This window comes from Apostichopus japonicus, chromosome 16 (genome assembly GCF_037975245.1).
Source record: "Apostichopus japonicus isolate 1M-3 chromosome 16, ASM3797524v1, whole genome shotgun sequence".
NCBI lineage: Eukaryota > Metazoa > Echinodermata > Holothuroidea > Aspidochirotida > Stichopodidae > Apostichopus > Apostichopus japonicus.
Genome location: NC_092576.1, coordinates 11,733,243 through 11,751,180, shown reverse-complemented (window position 1 = coordinate 11,751,180; position 17,938 = coordinate 11,733,243). Strand labels below are relative to the sequence as shown.

Below are 17,938 nucleotides of genomic sequence, written 5' to 3'. Positions count from 1 at the left end.
GTGGTTCATCCTTGATGGTTAATGTAGACGAGTTCCGTAGCCTGTGAAGCTCCTCTTTGTTGAGCGGAGGCCATTGCTGCAAAATTCACTGGAGATGTGGTTAGACCAAAGACATTGCGAGATAGAGAATCGGCTATTACATTGTCCCGTCCAGAGATGTGGCGAATATCCGTCGTGTACTGAGAAATGTAATTAAGATGGCGGATTTCACGGGGAGAGTAGCGGTCAGGCTTTGAGTTGAGTGCGAAGGTTAGTGGTTTGTGATCTGTGTAAACGATGAAAACTCTGCCTTCTAGCATGTGACGGAAATAACGAATGCTCAAATAGACGGCCAAAAGTTCACGACCAAAAGCACTATACTTTGATTCAGCTTTCTGTAAGCGTTTCGAGAAGAAGGAAAGGGGATGCCAATTACCATTGATCCACTGCTGTAAAACACCACCAACAGCAAAATCAGAAGCATCCATCATGAGACAAATAGAGGCCTGTTGCACAGGATGATGTAATAATGTAACCTGAGCTAGAGATGACTTGATGTTCTCATAACCGGCAACTTGGAATTCTGTCAATTTGATAGGCTTGTTCTTAACCTTAGAGGACAACAAATCCGTCAAGGGTTGCATGAGGTCAGCACAATGAGGAATAAACCTTCTGTAAAAGTTTGCCAAACCTAAAAATTCTCTTAACTGAGTGAGTGACTGTGGGGGAGGGAAATCCTAGACGGCACGAACTTTCTCTGGCAAACGATTACCATGAGAGTCTACGCGATGACCTAAGAAATCAAGAGACGATGCACCAAATAGACACCTACTAGGGCTCAAGACAATGCCATAATCATCCAACCGTTGAAAAAGCTGACTAAGATGGAGAACATGCTCCTCGGAGTTGGCACTAGCTATGAGAAGATCGTCAAGATAAGCATAGACAAACGGCAAACCGCGAACGACTTCATCGATAAAACGTTGAAATTTTTGTGCTGCATTCTTGAGTCCTAAAGGCATCTTGACAAATTCGAACAGTCCAAACGGCGTTGTAATGGCTGTCTTGGCGATATCCGCAGGCTCGACCGGGATGTGATGGTATGCACGTACAAGGTCGATCTTTGAAAATACCTGTTTACCGTAAAGTGTGCCGGTAAAATCGTGGATGTGCGGTATTGGGTATCTGTCAGGTACGGTGGCATTGTTGAGAGCCCTGTAGTCGCCGCAAGGTCGCCAGTCGCCGGACTTCCTAGGCACCATGTGTAGAGGCGAGGACCAGGAACTTTTTGAGGGACGGATGATTCCGAGCTCAATCATGTGCTCGAATTCGTCTTTGGCGATGTTGAGTCTATCTGGAGCGAGACGTCTAGGACGAGCAAACACCGCCGGGCCTTTGGTGACAATGTGATGGGTCACGTCGTGTTTGACAGTTGCGCTCTGACGGTTTGGTTTGGTGAGGTTGGGAAACTGATGTAGTAGGGTTTGATACTGAGAAGTAGTATTAGCTACGCTGAAGGTGAGGTGAGAAGATTTGACCGAAGACTGAATACCGGTGATACTTAATGAAGTATGCATATCAATCAAACGACGGTTCTTAACATCAACCAGGAGCGAAAATTACCTAAGGAAATCAGCACCAAGAAGTGGAGTTGCAACATCAGCCTTGATAAAAATCCACCGAAAAACACGACGCAAGCCAATATCAAGAGTCAGCGACAAATTACCATACGTACGGATGTCTGTTGTATTCGCAGCCCTCAACAGGAATAAAACTGATTGGCCCTGTCTTTAGAAGATGCCGGAAAAACGCTGACCTCAGCACCAGTGTCAACCAGGAAACGTGTACCTGATTTCTTGTCGGTAACATAATAAAGACGACTGCTACAGGAAGGGCCAGGCAAACTCGTCGTCCCTTGTTGCTGGCCGAGTCGTTTAACTTCTCCGCGAGGGTAGTGAAGGTGCATGGTGGGGTGCACTTCAATGCCATGTCACCGTGGGTGGCGTGGTACCAGTAGATTACTTGGCATCGGCGAGAAGAAGAGCGAGGACGCTGAGACGTGTTCCTGGATCGATCCCGTGATCGCTGGTTGGTCAGAGCAGAAACCGTGGCAGATAGTTCCTGGACTTGGAGTGATAGTTTGGCTACAAGGTTATGCAGTGGTGTGGTGTCAGGGGCTACGGCACTGGCAACTAGAAGAACAGGTGGATGGACTGCAGAGATGGACGGTTGAGCAGGAGTGACTTCGACGATTTTATCGGCAATGGCTGCAAGGCCGTCGATGTTTATTGAGTCGCTAGAAGATGCCAAGATGAGTTGTACGTTGGTTGGCAGCCTTTGCAAGAAGAGCTGCTTTAAGATACTCGGCTCCAACTGTCGATCTCCCAGAAGCTGTTGCATTCGTCTCAGAAGTTGTGTTGGTTTACGGTCCCCCAGTTCCTCAGAGATGAGGAGCTGGAGGAGACGCTTTTGCTCGGATTCAGATGTACTGCGAATCAGTTCTGCCTTGACGACTTTGTATGGATCCTCAGCTGGAGGGTTGAGTAAAATGTCCCTCACTTCTTGTGCAACATCGGGGCTTAAAGATGAGACAATATAAGAAAATTTGGTCTTCTGACTGGTAATACGCCGGGTCAGGAATAAATTCTCCACCTGACCAAACCACATGGCAGGATCGTTTGGGTAGAATGGTGGTAGCCGCAAATTAACATGCGATACGTCGGGTTCTGGAGCAGGACCTGCAGTAGCTCCCGGAAGCGCTAACTCCTCATTGTTCGACATGATGGAACGAGAGATCGGAGGATGACCCAATCACCTCTGCCGGATAATGACGAAGTCTTGCTAATGTTGGTGTTAGCAAATCCGCGATTTTGGCACCTCTTCTTATAACAAAGTCGATGTCAAGGTTGTAACCGTCGGGTTGTTTGTAATATTCAAAGGAGTGAGTCCGAGAGTCAGCAACAAACAGCAAACGAATGTTCGAAGGCCTAGTACTAGTATGCGGATGAGTCATTGAGAAACGTAAACAGCTGAACAGCACAGAAAATGTGGCTACTAAAACACAACTGTCAGATGGTACAGGCCAATAATGATATAAGCACAGTCTGATGTGGCCAGTACAACTATAAATGCCCCTACCGTAAAACTATAGGTAACAGTAGTAGTATAACGCTATGTCGCTAAGTAATGTACAGGAGACGACGTTGTGGTAGGCTAACAGTAAAACGCAATGGAAACAGTCCAATACAAAGGATAAGGCTAGGCTATGAATGAAAACTGTGAGATAAATACGCGATACGCTACAAAGTTCAGTGGCTAAATACAGAAGCTAAAAATCACGTCGGGGTCACCAATTTATAATGATTATAATAATTGAGGGCAGAGGTTATGACTTACCCCTAAAAATGTGTTCTTTGTGGCTTCTGGTGAACTATCTCGTAGTGGTAATTGCACTCACGTAAATCCTTGGAAAGTAATATCCCGCGAAGATAAATATCCAGCTATGGTGATTTAATAGCGCGTTAGGCTATACTCGACCGGTCGGTAGCGCTAGTCTTAGCGCCAACCGTTGAGTCGGTATACCGGTAGGCTACGTACGCGAATGGCTAGCTAATTAAGATGGCGGAACTAAACTTCAACAATATAAATACTTGAACGGCCTAGGGCGCGTTGGAGACTTAACTTCCGAGTGACTGTATGCTGATGTCACTTATAAAATAAGTTGCTTATATAGGTATATGAAAATGATTGCTCGCGGAAGGAGACTAAATTTGGCTGGATTGGAGGTAAACGCGAGTTGCTGTAAATGTTATACTTGTATATGGACTCGCGGTTCCAAAAGTGAGTTCAGAAAACACATGGCCTTTTTCCTTTTATATGGGTCCCTGACGATTTTTGCACAGCGGAGCGATAGCTCCCACTAGTCTATGGAACGCGAATATGGAACGTGAAAAGGGCAACCATATTTCGCTGTCTAAACTAAAGTTGTTGCTGCTGTTTTATCATGTTGTTGCTCAAACTTACATTGTTGTCTAAGCTTACGTTGTTGTCTAAACTTACGTTGTTGTCTAAGCTTGTCTAAACTAACGTTATTGCCCAATCACGTAATATAAAAAATATGGGCATTTCGCCCGAAATTCGACTTGCGCTGTATATACATACGCGTCTTTAATTTACTGACCAATTACGAAATAGTCAGTAAGATTGACACATATCCCGACCCAATTACAAGCCGGTCAACGCTCTCCACCATGCTACATACATGAGCTGACCCCGCCCATTTGCTCCTCTAGTAACTTCCCGTATATGCGAAGAACAAAGGCGGCCTTGTCCACAGGACTGTTTTCCTAAACCCAGACAGCAAGAACGTACGATGATCTAGAGAGGACATGGTTAAAAACAAATTATTACGTACGTACGTTATAATACTACGTACGTACGTAATAATTATCACGTACGAACGTGATAATACTACGTACGTAATAATATCACGTACGTACGTCATATTAATACGTACGTACGTCATAATTACTACGTACGTACGTGATAATTACTACGTACGTACGTACATAATAATTACTACGTTCTTATGTAGGGATTATCACGTACGTATTTAATAATTATAACGAATGTAGGCCTACGTATACGTACGTGTTTAGTGATATAGCCTATGTTAACACTTTAGGGTTTAGCCAGAAGGAAATCCTTTATTACTTTGACAGCAAAGCATCGGATAATAGTTAGGCGAAAGACATCTCAGGCGCATTCTGAGGAGCCTTTCCTTGTATCGCATGAAACATTCAGACATTGTGGATGTGGAGATTTTTATATTGTGGCAAGCCTAAGCACGTACATTCCTGTGGTGTTAGTCGAACGAACGTACCAATTGTCTGTCTCCTGCATTTTTAGTTAACTATAAGTATAAGCTTGACTTCTGTGGTATACGTATCTTGCATGTTGACAAATATGTTACAGTATGTACGTACCGCGAACCGCCACTTCTTACTATCTTCAGTATAGAACGTAAAATTATCACGGTCCGTACGTACGTGATAAATATTACGTACGTACGTAATATTTATTACGTACGTACGTTATAAATATTACGTACGTACGTAATAAATATTACGTACGTACGTAATAATTTTTTTATACCATGTCCTCTCTAGATCTTCGTAAGAACCAACCCCCTGCATATAGTAATCATATGAAGCCCACGTGGTAAAGCAATTGTTGAACAGCGCCGATGGCAACAACGTAAGTTTAGACAACGAAATCAGTTTGATCAACTGATTTCGTTGTCCAATCTTAGTTTGTTGTTGCCTAAACTAAAGTTGTTGCTGCTGTTTTACCATGCTGTTGCTCAAACTCACGTTGATGTCTAAAATTCCGTTAAACTTAGCAACGAAATAAGTTTGCCCTATTCGCGTTCCATACAGCTTTCGCTCCCCTGTGCATAACTTGTCCCTGCCTGACTGGGAAACCCGTCACGTTAAAAATAGAACAAAGTTTGCATGGAAGGCCATAAGGGATAAATATCATAGTCACTACAATGTATCGCACAACTCTGTTGCTGTAAATTGAAAGAAGTTAAATCAAACCGAGACAGTTTGAAGATGATACAAAAAAGTCTCCATATAATATAAACGTAAGACAATTTCTGTGTTCAATAACTATAATCTACAGTGGCAGTGCAGTGGCGGAGCTAGGGGTATTGGTCAGAGGGGGCGAGAATGGTCTGTAGGGGCGCTTTGGACACTATCTAAGCGGAGCGCCACCACAGGTTGGCGCGGAGCGTACAGATTTTTTTTTTTAGTATAGATACTCCCTAGATCACCGGAAATGACCCTTGCCGGGCCGCGAATATTTTTTTCCCAAACTGAACTGACACTGAAATTATTTCCTCGATTCTGATTGGCTGATCAAAACCGGAATGGTAGTCGGCGTTTATGAATGAATGTATGTGACACTGTTAGTGTTGATCATACCAATCCTCATGGGCCGCATCATGTCAAAATTACGTGTGTACGCCATATACAGGCTAAGTTAAAGTATGTAGGCCTAAGTGTGCCTACATGTAGATACAATGTGAGGCTTCCAGTTATCAAGAGCTACTGCAAGGGCGGTAGGGCCTATATTAGTGAATTTGAGATCTCGAACTAGTACGAATACGTATATACGGTTTATGCAGGCCTACTATGTCACCATGTATAAGAACTTCTAATTGTGCAGGTAAACATATGTGGTTACGTATACGTATAGGTTATAATGCTATATACAACTAGTTAACAAGTCAAAAGACACAGACATATCGTCAAATGCCATGTTTGTGTACACTCACTGGCTGACACACACTCGCTCGCGCGTCTTCATGGCCACTACATATTCGACTAGGCCTATCATGATTCATTGACTGAATACATTTTGAATTTATGATTATAAAACTAAAAGTATCGCAACCAAACACCACGGTACATATGTACATCGGCTACATGTATACAATTACAAATGCACTGTGTGTTATTGTGTTGTATACTATACACAGTACAATAGGCTACATTACATGTATGTGTTGTGTAGAGCGGAGTCAAGCGAGTAAACAAACGAACGAGGACTGCCTATAATGGGCGCAGTAGTTGGGAATAGTTGCTTCACTCTATACTTTCGTTCAAATATACCTACTAAAAGTTCTGGAAAGTTGCTAATGTTAATATCTTGAATTTGATTGTGTTGATCATACTGATATCGACAGATTATGGAGGATCCATGTTGAAAACTAAAGTATATCACGTGCTCGCTGATAACCAATCAGAATCGAGGAAATAATTTCAGTGTCAGTTCAGTTTGGGAAAAATATATTCGCTGCCGGGCCTTGCTAATTTGCAGATAAACGAAGAATAAATAGCCGTTTGAGCATTTTGTCAGGAAATTACACCAACAAAATGTGACAAATGTCGATAGGTAGATGAGAGTGCAATAAAAAGTCAATAATCGCGAATAAGTAAAAAGTGCTAAAAAGCTGAAAAGGGCGCCAGCAGTCCATTTGAGTCCGTCAGGGGGGGGGGGGGGCATCCGCTCCCCTGACTGGATGGACGCTCCGCCACTGTTGGCCGGCAGTTCTCAGCGATAGTGGTGTCTCCTTTCTTGAAAATTTGTTTTTTAGCGGTTTTAAGAGCATCAGGGTACGTCCCAGAAGTGAAAACCCGATTGAAAATGTAACAGGGTATCGAGGCAATGACGCGAGCAATGATGTGAGAAACATGTGTATGATGTCAGCATTTTTTTACCTTTTAACATCTTCTTTGGCATTCAAGTACCTGGAAACCACCTTTCTATAAGGGTATAGTATTGCTCACTAGCTTCTTTGATCAGTTTATGCACACTGGTTACAAGATACTGATTGGCTGTTTGTATTAGTATTTATTTGTATGTTAGGGATTATGGATATTTTAAAAAAGAGTGACAAAGGCAAAGTTTGCCTTAACAGTCGAACACACAGATTCAGTAGTAAACATTATGTGTGTTGTAGTCTTGTAGAGCAGGAATTATATTATTCGACGGTCGTTAACATGCGTTTTCAGTACAGTGCGACTAATGTAGACTATGCGCTATGTCACGTCAGGTTTTTCAGCAACTATAGCCTACTGCCGGTCAGCGGTCGAAGGGTCGTTCATGAGTGGTCATCATGGAGATCCCAGTGGGGGGGGGGGCGACTGGAGGGGGCGACAAGCTTTCATGCCCCCCCCCCCCCCCGTAGCTACGCCACTGCTTATCTGCGTACTAAGGACAGTCATCTACAATGAGACGTTTACACTCACAGTCCATGGTCGCAGTATTGTTTAACGAACTTATGGATGTAAATGTACATAAACAAGTCCACGCAAAAGCAAAGAAAAAACATTTTCACACTTTTTTTTATCTCAAGACAGTCGCCAGTTCATACAGTACGTGTATGCGAATAACGATCCACTGCGTTCACGTGTATGTTCATGTACATACACACACGCATAGCGTAAGCAAGAACTTCCCAATTCAGCATCAAAAGTGCAAGACCCAGCCAATGAGAAGCGAGGTATGCAAATGATGGCCTTTACCGTGCTGGGAAAAATTGCGGGCAGGAAATATAACAGTGGCGGTTGTGTAAACTTTTCGGTATACGCCGGTTACTTGTGATAAGCTAGTAGTAGTAGTACAGCGGTAACGGGCTTAGTCTCCAAATTCAACTTATTTTGTAACAAAAGGTTAATACTTACCCTTCGGAGTCGCGGGAGGGGAAATAATTATTTATTAGATATTCATGTATTTGCTCTTTAAGAACGAAACATCTTCCTAACTGGATACTTTTTTGGCTGGAGTCGGAGTCACAGTTGGGGAAGTCATTTGACAGGCCAAGCCTAGGCCTCAGTGGAGCTACGCAGACGTCATCATGATGCGATTTTTCATTGTACTTACTGCTTTGGTGGGGATTGGATTGGCCAGCCCACCTAACCTGAAGGACATGTCAGCCACACCTCAGAAGATGGTAGATTACATCAACAGCCTGAATTCAACATGGAAGGTAAGATTCATGGTAGCTTAACATTAAAGGGTGTGAAGACGTGCGCACAAAGAAACGTCTCATGCCGGTATTCTGACCTAGCTTCGAATGAGGTGTAACAGAAGTGTTAGACACCACCATCGATCCCAGAAAATACACAAGGCACTAGTGCACAGTCAATTCATACAGCTATGGTCAATACCCACAACACACTGTGCATAGCAGCGATGGACATCTCAGGTCCAACTAAAGATAACAAGGTATAACATTTCATTACTGTCTGCATTTGGTAGCGACAAGGAAAAAAACTTCACTTGCAAGCAATGGAAAGTTAACTTTCTCAGAGCGCGGCACGATAGTGTTTGGGGCGAGTCGTCAAACATTATGAACGCAACATGAGTGGGAATTTTAATTCATATTGTATTGCATTTGCAAAATGCTATGCAAAATGGGCAATTGCTTTGCAAGTGCAAGGATATTTATATAGAACAATTATATCATTTTTTGGTAAAACTCAGGAACCATGTATTATTTTATAGCTAGGCAAAGTTCAGATGCTCTGAACCTTGTACACAGAGTTACAAACAATAAGTTAACTTCCCCGTAGACAGTACTTAGAAGGACAGATTCATTGTTACAGTAGCTATAGACTGTGTAGCACAGTATTTTCCCTGGTATTCATTTGGTGAGGTGGCCACCTCTCTGTTTATTGTGACAGCCTTGCAAAATTGTTACTAACATCGCCGGCCTAACTGTATCAGAGGAGGAAGTAAAAAATGCAATGATTGCAATCCAACTTTTAAAACTGGCTGTACATACTAAATTAAAGCAACAAATAAAAGTCCTTCTGGCTATTTAACATAGCATTTTTTATCTTGACATTTATTGTAAGAATTATTCACATTAGTCTGCTTAACAACATTTTCTGGGAGACGAGTCCCCCAGTCCCCCTCTCCACCCCCCCCCCTCCCAGGTACAGTATATACTCATGCCCTCCATTGTCACAAACCAATTACCGCCCTCTCAAACGAGAAATCCCAGGGGAAACCCAGTGGTACAACCAGGCGCGTAGCAAGGAATTTGCCAAGGGAGGGGCGAACCTGTATGCAAATTATCAGAGCCATAGATTCGGCACTGGAAACTATCTAAGCGTAGCGCCACCATGAGTTGGGGGGAAAATTTTGGCCGAAAATGCTTACCAGATCGCTGGAAATGGCACTTCCCGGGCCTTGCAAGTTGCATATAAGCATTTTCTATTTGAAATTACTAGCGATATCATAAAATCGTACTTGTAAGGGGGGGTGGTTGCCCCCTTCGCCTCCCCCCGCCCCCCCCCCCCCTTGGCTACCCGCCTGGGTATATCTGCGATATGAAACCAACGCCCAAGGTAATAGACATGGAAAGCGCTTTAATCAAAAGTGTGAGAAATGATAGGAAAAAGTTATCAGATTTTGAAGTCACTATTTGAAGTCAATATTCTCCCCCGTGTCTTTAGTGATATTGTTAATCCCAGTAATCCCGCTAATATTTGTAAAAGTACGAGGAATAATACCCATTTTTCAGTTAGCAGACATCCCTTGACACACGGTAAATTACTCTTGAATAACTACTGCTATGAAACCTGGAAAGTGCTTCAGAATGATATAAAAACTGTTAAATCTTATGTTACGTTTAAGTGCAAACTAAAAGCCCACCTAATTGAAAACTACGCTGACTGAGTATTGATTATCTCATGTTTATTTTTCTCTACTCTTAATTGTTACCTTCTTTCATTGTTATTTGTTATTTTTTGGTCGCTAGCTTGATAAACTACTTTTGTTTTTCTAGTGTCCTGTTTATACTATACCACTTTGTTCTAAATTGTTCTTATGTATAGACGAAATAAAGGAAATTAAAAAACCATGATTCAGTAGCTCATATTTTTATTGAGGAAGTGAACACAACATAACGACTTAGGAGAAGATTTACATTGTACAGATATGTACATTTAACTGTTAACTCCAACAGTTCATTGGAGTTGTATATACTTGTAAACTTGTGAGTAACAATATATTTAGACTCAGCCATTGTTACCAACTGCCTTTTGACTTTGAAAACACATCATACTCCAATGAATAAAAACTTTGGTACAGGTATAAACCGACCTGTCCATAATAAAACGGCTATGCTTTCTGTTTCGGCGAGGCGGAGCTGAGGCCATATCAGTCTGTATTGTACTACTGTACTGTATAAAAGTGTGCAGGTTCAAGGACACATGTAAATGACTGTAATATCGTCGTCGCCATTGGCATTCGGTGTTTAACACTACATACAGTAGAAATAAACTGTACTTAAGAACTTAAGGGTTAGAAGTCAAGTGAACAGGCTTTACAAGGCCTTTATAAACCATTTTTTTTAATTGTGCAAACTATTCCTTACAATGTTGTTCAAACTTTCTGGATCCTTAGTGGCTAATTTACATGTGTAAAGGACTGGTGGGAGTGACCTTGTGTTAAGAAAAAAAGGGTGAATTTGGATTGAGGCAAAAAAATAGTTGGTACTTTGTGTTGTTACTTACAGAAATTTACACTATTATGTTCACTTTAAAATGCTTTTCAGATCAGAAGTAAACCAGCGCCACCCAAAACGCAGGTTGGCCTTGCTATTCCTCCATTTACTATCGCAATACACAAAGTTGATAAAACTGGAAATTGACGCGACGTTGTGACATCTTTCTAAACACTGTGTACAGTACGTTCATTACAGCACTGCATTATAATGTAAATTACATGTTAGAGACAAGATCACTATGTGACCTTACCTAACAAACTTGTACAGAAATAATTGTTTTTATTGGATTCCCACTCATGCATCAAACCTCCCCTCTACCCCAATACTCCCCTCACATCACCTACACATATCCTTACCCATCTTTTTCATTGACTGTTTAACAGGCAGGACAAAATTTTAAGGGCCGCACGCTGGACCAGGTGAAGAAATTGATGGGGACCTGGTTGGATTCCAAAGGTAAACTGGAGAAATTGTACCACACAGTGAAAAAGGACCTGCCTGAGAACTTTGATGCTCGTACACAATGGCCAGATTGTCCAACGATCAAGGAAATCAGAGATCAGGGTTCTTGTGGATCCTGCTGGGTGAGTTACATAGATCCCCCCACTCCTCTCCCCGGCATCATCAAGTGGGGGTGGTGAGGGACCACATCTTTTGTAAGTTATGAGAAGAGGGCAAGAGAGAAAGAGAGCAAGAACTTGGAATTCAAACTTTGGTTGTTTTACCCCCCCCCAACCTTATCATCACCACCCCCCCCCCATCACCTTAGAAGGGCTCACTTTCTTTGTGTAGTGGATAGTTTCCCTCATGGCCCTGGAGCTTTCCCCAATTGACATTACATCCATCAGTTACAGTTCATACCATTATTTACCTCTTTTTTCATGATCATGAAAGGATATTTCCCAAACGTTAAAAACTCTTCTCACATACCTGAAACTGCATCCTCAATTGTAACATTTGGTGTCAAGAAAGTTTAATATATAATATGTTAATAAGTTTAAATAAAAGTAGTAAACAAGTTTTCTCACAAACAACAGTGAATCTGAATTAACCTGTTCCCAGTATATGTGACCTGGATATTATTTGTGGAGATTCTGCATTTGTATCCATGTACCTATAAACTGCTTTGAGATCTTGTACATGTTTATCATTTAAAGGTGCTATGTGGCAACCCAGAAATTAATAATTTCGAAATTCCAAAAGTTTAGAAACAGGTCTATTGTTCCCTGCTGGTACGAGCCCTCTTTGTAGAGTTTAATACCAAATTAGAAAGATTGTTTATAAACCAAAATAATAAATCAAATGAAATGGTGACTTCTTTTGCGCGGTTTACCGTATAAATGACAAACGTATTAACACAAGATTATTGTTACTGCCACCTTTGAAGCAACATTATTTACCTGACACGTATATATATTTGAAGGTCTGTTATGAAACCCATCGCTTCAATATGTGGGAATAAAACCTAGTACGAGCGGGCAAGTTATTTTGGCCAGTGAAAATCTGGAGGTCGTAGTGTTGTACTTTTATACTGATAAACCCTGCATACACTACTACTTACTTTATACTGTACAGATCTACAGTATACATGGTTTGTACAACGCTATGTTGAATCTTTTCCCAGGCGTTCGGTGCTGTAGAGGCCATGTCAGACAGGTACTGCATCCATTCAAAGGGTGCATTGAACTACCACATTTCGGCACAAGACTTGGCAACTTGCTGCAGTTCCTGTGGGTATGGGTAAGTGTAAATTATGGAGGGGGTGGGGGAGGGGTGGGAGTTGGTGTGTGGTTGTACAAGAGGCTTCAGTTACACTCATAAGGAAGGTATTTATTTTTGCTAGTTTGAGATTTCTCCATACTCAATACACTGCGCAGAACAGTTGCATGTTTGCCCTCTTCTGCGCTTCCCTCCGGGACGTCACAAAAAACTATTAAGTAATAGTACAAGTTTGTTACCAATTTCTACCTCTTTGGAGATGGAAAATGGACACGGAGTTGGGGTTTTGTTAACATAAGAATTGTTAAGTTTTACATTATTAAAAGTCGACTCTATATGTCCGGTCCCTTGACCTTGAAAGTGTTGTTTATTGCAGTAATTTAAAATACTTGTAATATTTTAACATCAGATGGGGATATCTACATGTTTATTGTTAGTAGAACCCAAGGGCGTAGGAACCGGGGGGGGGGGGGGGCTGGGGGCGCCAGCCCCCCCAGTGAAAAATGTGGTGGGGCGAAAGTATCATTCCGCCCCCCCCCCCCGCTTCGCAAGTCAGAAAACCCCTTTTTCATTTCCAAATGCGAAAAAAAATCATGTGGAGCACCAAATTGCATCTAAGGCCAGGTGAAAATGCAAAATTATTTACAAAATGGAGTGGGTGTTGAAGTGTGCTATATTGCACCAAATTGCATCTGAGGCCCCTCCCCCAGGCCGGCCATCATCTTCAGCCCCCCCCCCCCATTCAAAAGTACCTTCCTACGCCGCTGGTAGAACCTGTACCTTTAGTACTTTACTGTGTAGGAGTAGCCTTCGCATAACCAAACCATTGATGATATCGATGTTCACTAAACTATTTTAATTGGTTAATATATGAACACAACATATGAATGCCTTCAAAACACATGGCGTAATTCGTAAGCGCAAACAGTTCCCTGTAATAAATTGTGTGTGTTTTTGTCTTGTTTGATTGTTTGTAACTTGCTCCGTGATGTTTGTGAACAACCTCTGCACATAATTCACGTGCAGATAGCAAACCATTTTACACACTTTAATTCCCAATGAGATTGGTCATTGACAAAAACCAGTTTACAACTTAAGCTTGCTTTCGAGGCAGTATGTAATGTTTACACGGGAGGTGAAATGTACCCTCACAATTTTTCCTTTGCCGTATTTCAGTGTCATGGCGTCCTTAATGTCGGCTTGACAGTACGTACAGTATGAAGCTGTGTCTTGTATCGAGCACGTTCGGTACTATGTATAACATACCGTGACGCAGCCTACAGTAGGCCTTTGACGTACGTAAAAAAAAACAGGATTGAAATTCGCGGAAGTGAAAAAGGTTGTCATAAGAAGGAAAAAAAATCAAGGTCAATAACGGTTAACAAGTTAAGAACATCACATTTTGGAAGTAATTTATACACGGACCCCTTTGATATTACAGGGTGGGGGGTGTCTGTTTCTTTTCCACCCTATTGTGGTCCCCCTATAGACACCTTGAAATAATTCTCTGCTCTTTACTCAGTTGTTCGGGAGGTATCGCGGCGGCGACTTGGAGGTACTGGGTCTCTGACGGCATAGTGACAGGAGGAAATTACAACAGCAGCCAGGGTTGTCAACCCTACACCATACCCTCCTGTGATCACCATGTTCCCGGAAAGTTACAGCCATGTGGTGACAGATTGCCAACACCTCCCTGCGAACAGCAGTGCATCCCAGACTACCAAACATCTTACAGCGACGACAAGAAGTTCGGTGAGTCAAAGAGATCGCGGATGTGAGGAGAATCTCAGCACATTTACTAGCATCAGTGTGGCGAGGGGTATGGGTAAAGGGGTGAGTGTGGGATACCGAGGTAAGACGGGTAACCTATAGCAAAGGAATAACCATTTAAAAAGAAAAAACACCACCAAAGAATGGCTGGATAGCGCAGTCGGTAGGGCAAATAACCCCTTGTAGTCCTTAGGTCAACAGCTTTTGAAAATTCCTGTTCAAGCCAAGAATATCTATTGTCCTCTTTCCAAGACTAAAAAAGGGAAAATGGAAAAGAAAGGGGAAAGCACATTAAGGAACGTGTGACGTGAACGTGTGACAAGATGGTCACGATGATATGGTCACGTGATGGTCACGTTTAAGAACGTGTGACATGATGGCATCACAGACCACCTTCCGTGTAAAGTTGATCTGCAGGAAGTGATAATCATTACAGGGTCTCTCTCTGCCCCCCCCCCCCCCCAATAAAGGGTCAACTTCAAACATTCATATAGCGATAGGGTTTTCACCCTGCAGTAGCTTGACCGTGGGATTACTATCTTAGACCTCAGGGCTGTTTCACATTTAATGCTGACGTGAATAATATCTCTGTAGCCCAATATCTCTTGTTTTTTTTTTCTCCACCTCCTTTACTTCAGGTCTCACAGCCTACAGCATTTATAATGACACTGTAGCAATACAGCAGGAAATCTTCACCAATGGACCAGTGGAAGCGAATTTTGTAGTTTATGCAGATTTTTTGAGCTACAAGTCAGGTAGACATTTATTGACTTTTTCCCAAAGAAAAATCTTTTCTTTTTTTTTTAATCCCAAAAAATTTGATTGGTCAGTTTCCTATGGGGTTCTCGTATGCTTTGGATGTACTGCGTGCAATTGGTTGCTATGACAACAGTATGCGCTTGTAATTAAGGCGAAATATCTGAAATTTGTGGTCCCACCCAACCCGGCTGAATGCGAAGAAACTTTACTCCGACCTCTTCGACCTAGTTTCGATATACTGATACGACTGGTGAGCACACGCAATGGCTGTTTCCTGTTTTACAACAGCCATCATTTAGAGATCCCATGCTAATGTTTTCCCAGGCATCGGGGTTAAATTTTGTTCCAGTTGATTGGTGAACCAGTGCCGACTGCCTGTCGGAAGACGCCTCATCTCTTGTTTCAAGTGAAGCCGACACAACTTGAAAACCGGCCAAAAATGTGATCAGTCGATGGTAGTTAGTCTAAGAGATGGCACACTGCTCGACACTCTATGATCTTCCGCATACGACCTAGGTCATCTTGAGTCAGGTTTGATCGGACGGCGAACAGTTTGCTTGACAGTAATATATCAGCCTAATGGCAAACAGGAGAGGGAGGGAAACAGTTAGGTTGCAGCATTCTAGGTATAAAAAATTATCCACTAATTTAATCGCAGTAGACAGATTTTTTTTTTTTTAATGAGTGTATAAGTTGGGCATAAATTGTGCGTGGGTTTCAAACACAATTGTACCTCTCATTTGCAGTTGGAAGACCCTCCTCCTCTGTTTTGTTTTCGTCCTCTGGTGCAAATCACCCACCAAGAAAAGGACTGCTTGCAAGTTTGGGCGCCAGGAGCATATTTGAGGTGGCCAATATCCATTTAATTTCAAGGATTCAGCCAGTCGATCCGGAAAACGACAGAAACGAATCGACAACAGGTATTCAGGGGAAAAAAAAAAATCAGAAATTCTCCAAAATCACTGACGTTTTTTTGTTCTCTTCTTTTTGTTCATAGGGGTGTACCAGCACCTTACCGGTGAGGCTCTGGGTGGCCATGCGATCCGTGTTTTGGGCTGGGGCGTAGAAGAAGGCACCCCGTACTGGTTGGTCGCCAACTCATGGAACCCAGACTGGGGAGATAATGGTGAGTCAGATGTTATATAATCATTTTTTCTTTTTTTTTCCCTTGACAATGGCCAAAAAAATCTTTTGCTGCGGTGAATGCTTCTTTTTATTTGCGTGTGCATGTGGGTTTGTTTCTTCTCATGCACATAGCTTTGATGAACTTTGTACTTGGCAATGTGGATTGCTGTAGTGAAAGCAAGAACCATATATCAGTTTTCATAGAGGTCGTTAGAGGTTATTTGAGCTCACCAGAGGTCAAAGTTTGAAGACCTTTGTAAGCTTTGTAACATCAGGAGCAAAAGCTTGGATGAACTTCATACTTGCTAGACAAGGTCAAAGGTCAGTTGAGGAGGTAAATGTCGGAAAAACTTCATAAAAGCAAAACTTGGATGAACTCTATTCTTGGCCTGTAGATTTTACAACAGGAAGATTCAGACCCCGGTGTGTTTTTGTAGAGGGTAAAGGTCATTTCAGGTTATGAAAGATCCACAGTCTGAAAACGTTGTAAACTTGACAATTTGACTTATGTAAACACTGGATGAAGTTTGGAGGCAGCTTAATTAGTCTACCAGTACAAATATTTCAAAATCAAAGCTTTGATGAACTTCATACTGTTTACATCCATGGGTTTCCTTCATTCTAATGCTAAATGTGAATCTTAATCCATTGTTTTTTTTTTCATAAAACTCCAATAACTTAATTCCCTAGTTATGTTAATTGACTGCATACAAAATAACAGACCAGCCCAAAAGATTGTATCCAAATATTGTTAGCCTCTGTGACAAATTGTAACGCATCATCTGCTGAAATCGTATCTTGGATCTCACGAGCTGACCTAATAGTTTGCTAGACTCAGATATCCAGCCACTTCGACTGATGATGAGCCTCTGGTGTTACGTTGGGTCATTGTCGCGCAAATTAAAACTGTTTCAGAAGGAGAATATGATCTGGTACCATAATTTTTTGAACCATCTAGAAACATATCCAAATATGAGTCTGTGCCTTCAGTCATTCGTCACAAGAATTTGCGGAGGCTTTAACCACCAGAGTATTAAAGTCACTTTGGTATTAAACCATTGGATATTTTTTAGCAAAGTCCAATATATTGCATGGGGAGAGAAACAGTTCTTAAAGAAACGGAAATAGTCGATCATCACTTTTGGTTACTCTTGTCTCCTTTTTCTGTTTTTCTTTTTTTCCAGGCTTCTTTAAGATTCTCCGAGGATCAGACGAATGTCGTATAGAGCAGGAAATAAACGCCGGATTGCCCAAGGTGTAAAGACGACCAGAGCAGAATAATTCGATGGGATTATCCCGATATAAGTACTCTTAATTTCGATCGGATTATCCCGATATATAAGTACTCTTAATCGTATGTCGAATGTTTTGCAATGTATAGTACCTCTTCGTCAGCAAAGAATTTTTTTTTTTTTAAATCAGGTTTTTTTTTCTTTCATGCATGTAACATTTTAAATTAGCGTAATTGATATATTTTTAGATGATCAGAATGTAAAAGCA

At 41.8% G+C, this 17,938-nt stretch overlaps 1 protein-coding gene across 1 annotated transcript; it reads left to right on the top strand.

Moving 5' to 3' along the window:
- Nucleotides 1-8,119: 8,119 nt before the first annotated feature.
- Nucleotides 8,120-17,848, top strand: LOC139983056 (cathepsin B-like). The gene is made up of 7 exons (XM_071996395.1): nt 8,120-8,536; nt 11,449-11,649; nt 12,690-12,805; nt 14,307-14,536; nt 15,193-15,309; nt 16,311-16,439; nt 17,623-17,848. The coding sequence occupies exons 1-7, from the start codon at nt 8,405-8,407 to the stop codon at nt 17,697-17,699; spliced, it is 1,002 nt and encodes a 333-aa protein (XP_071852496.1). The 5' UTR covers nt 8,120-8,404; the 3' UTR covers nt 17,700-17,848.
- Nucleotides 17,849-17,938: the final 90 nt, after the last annotated feature.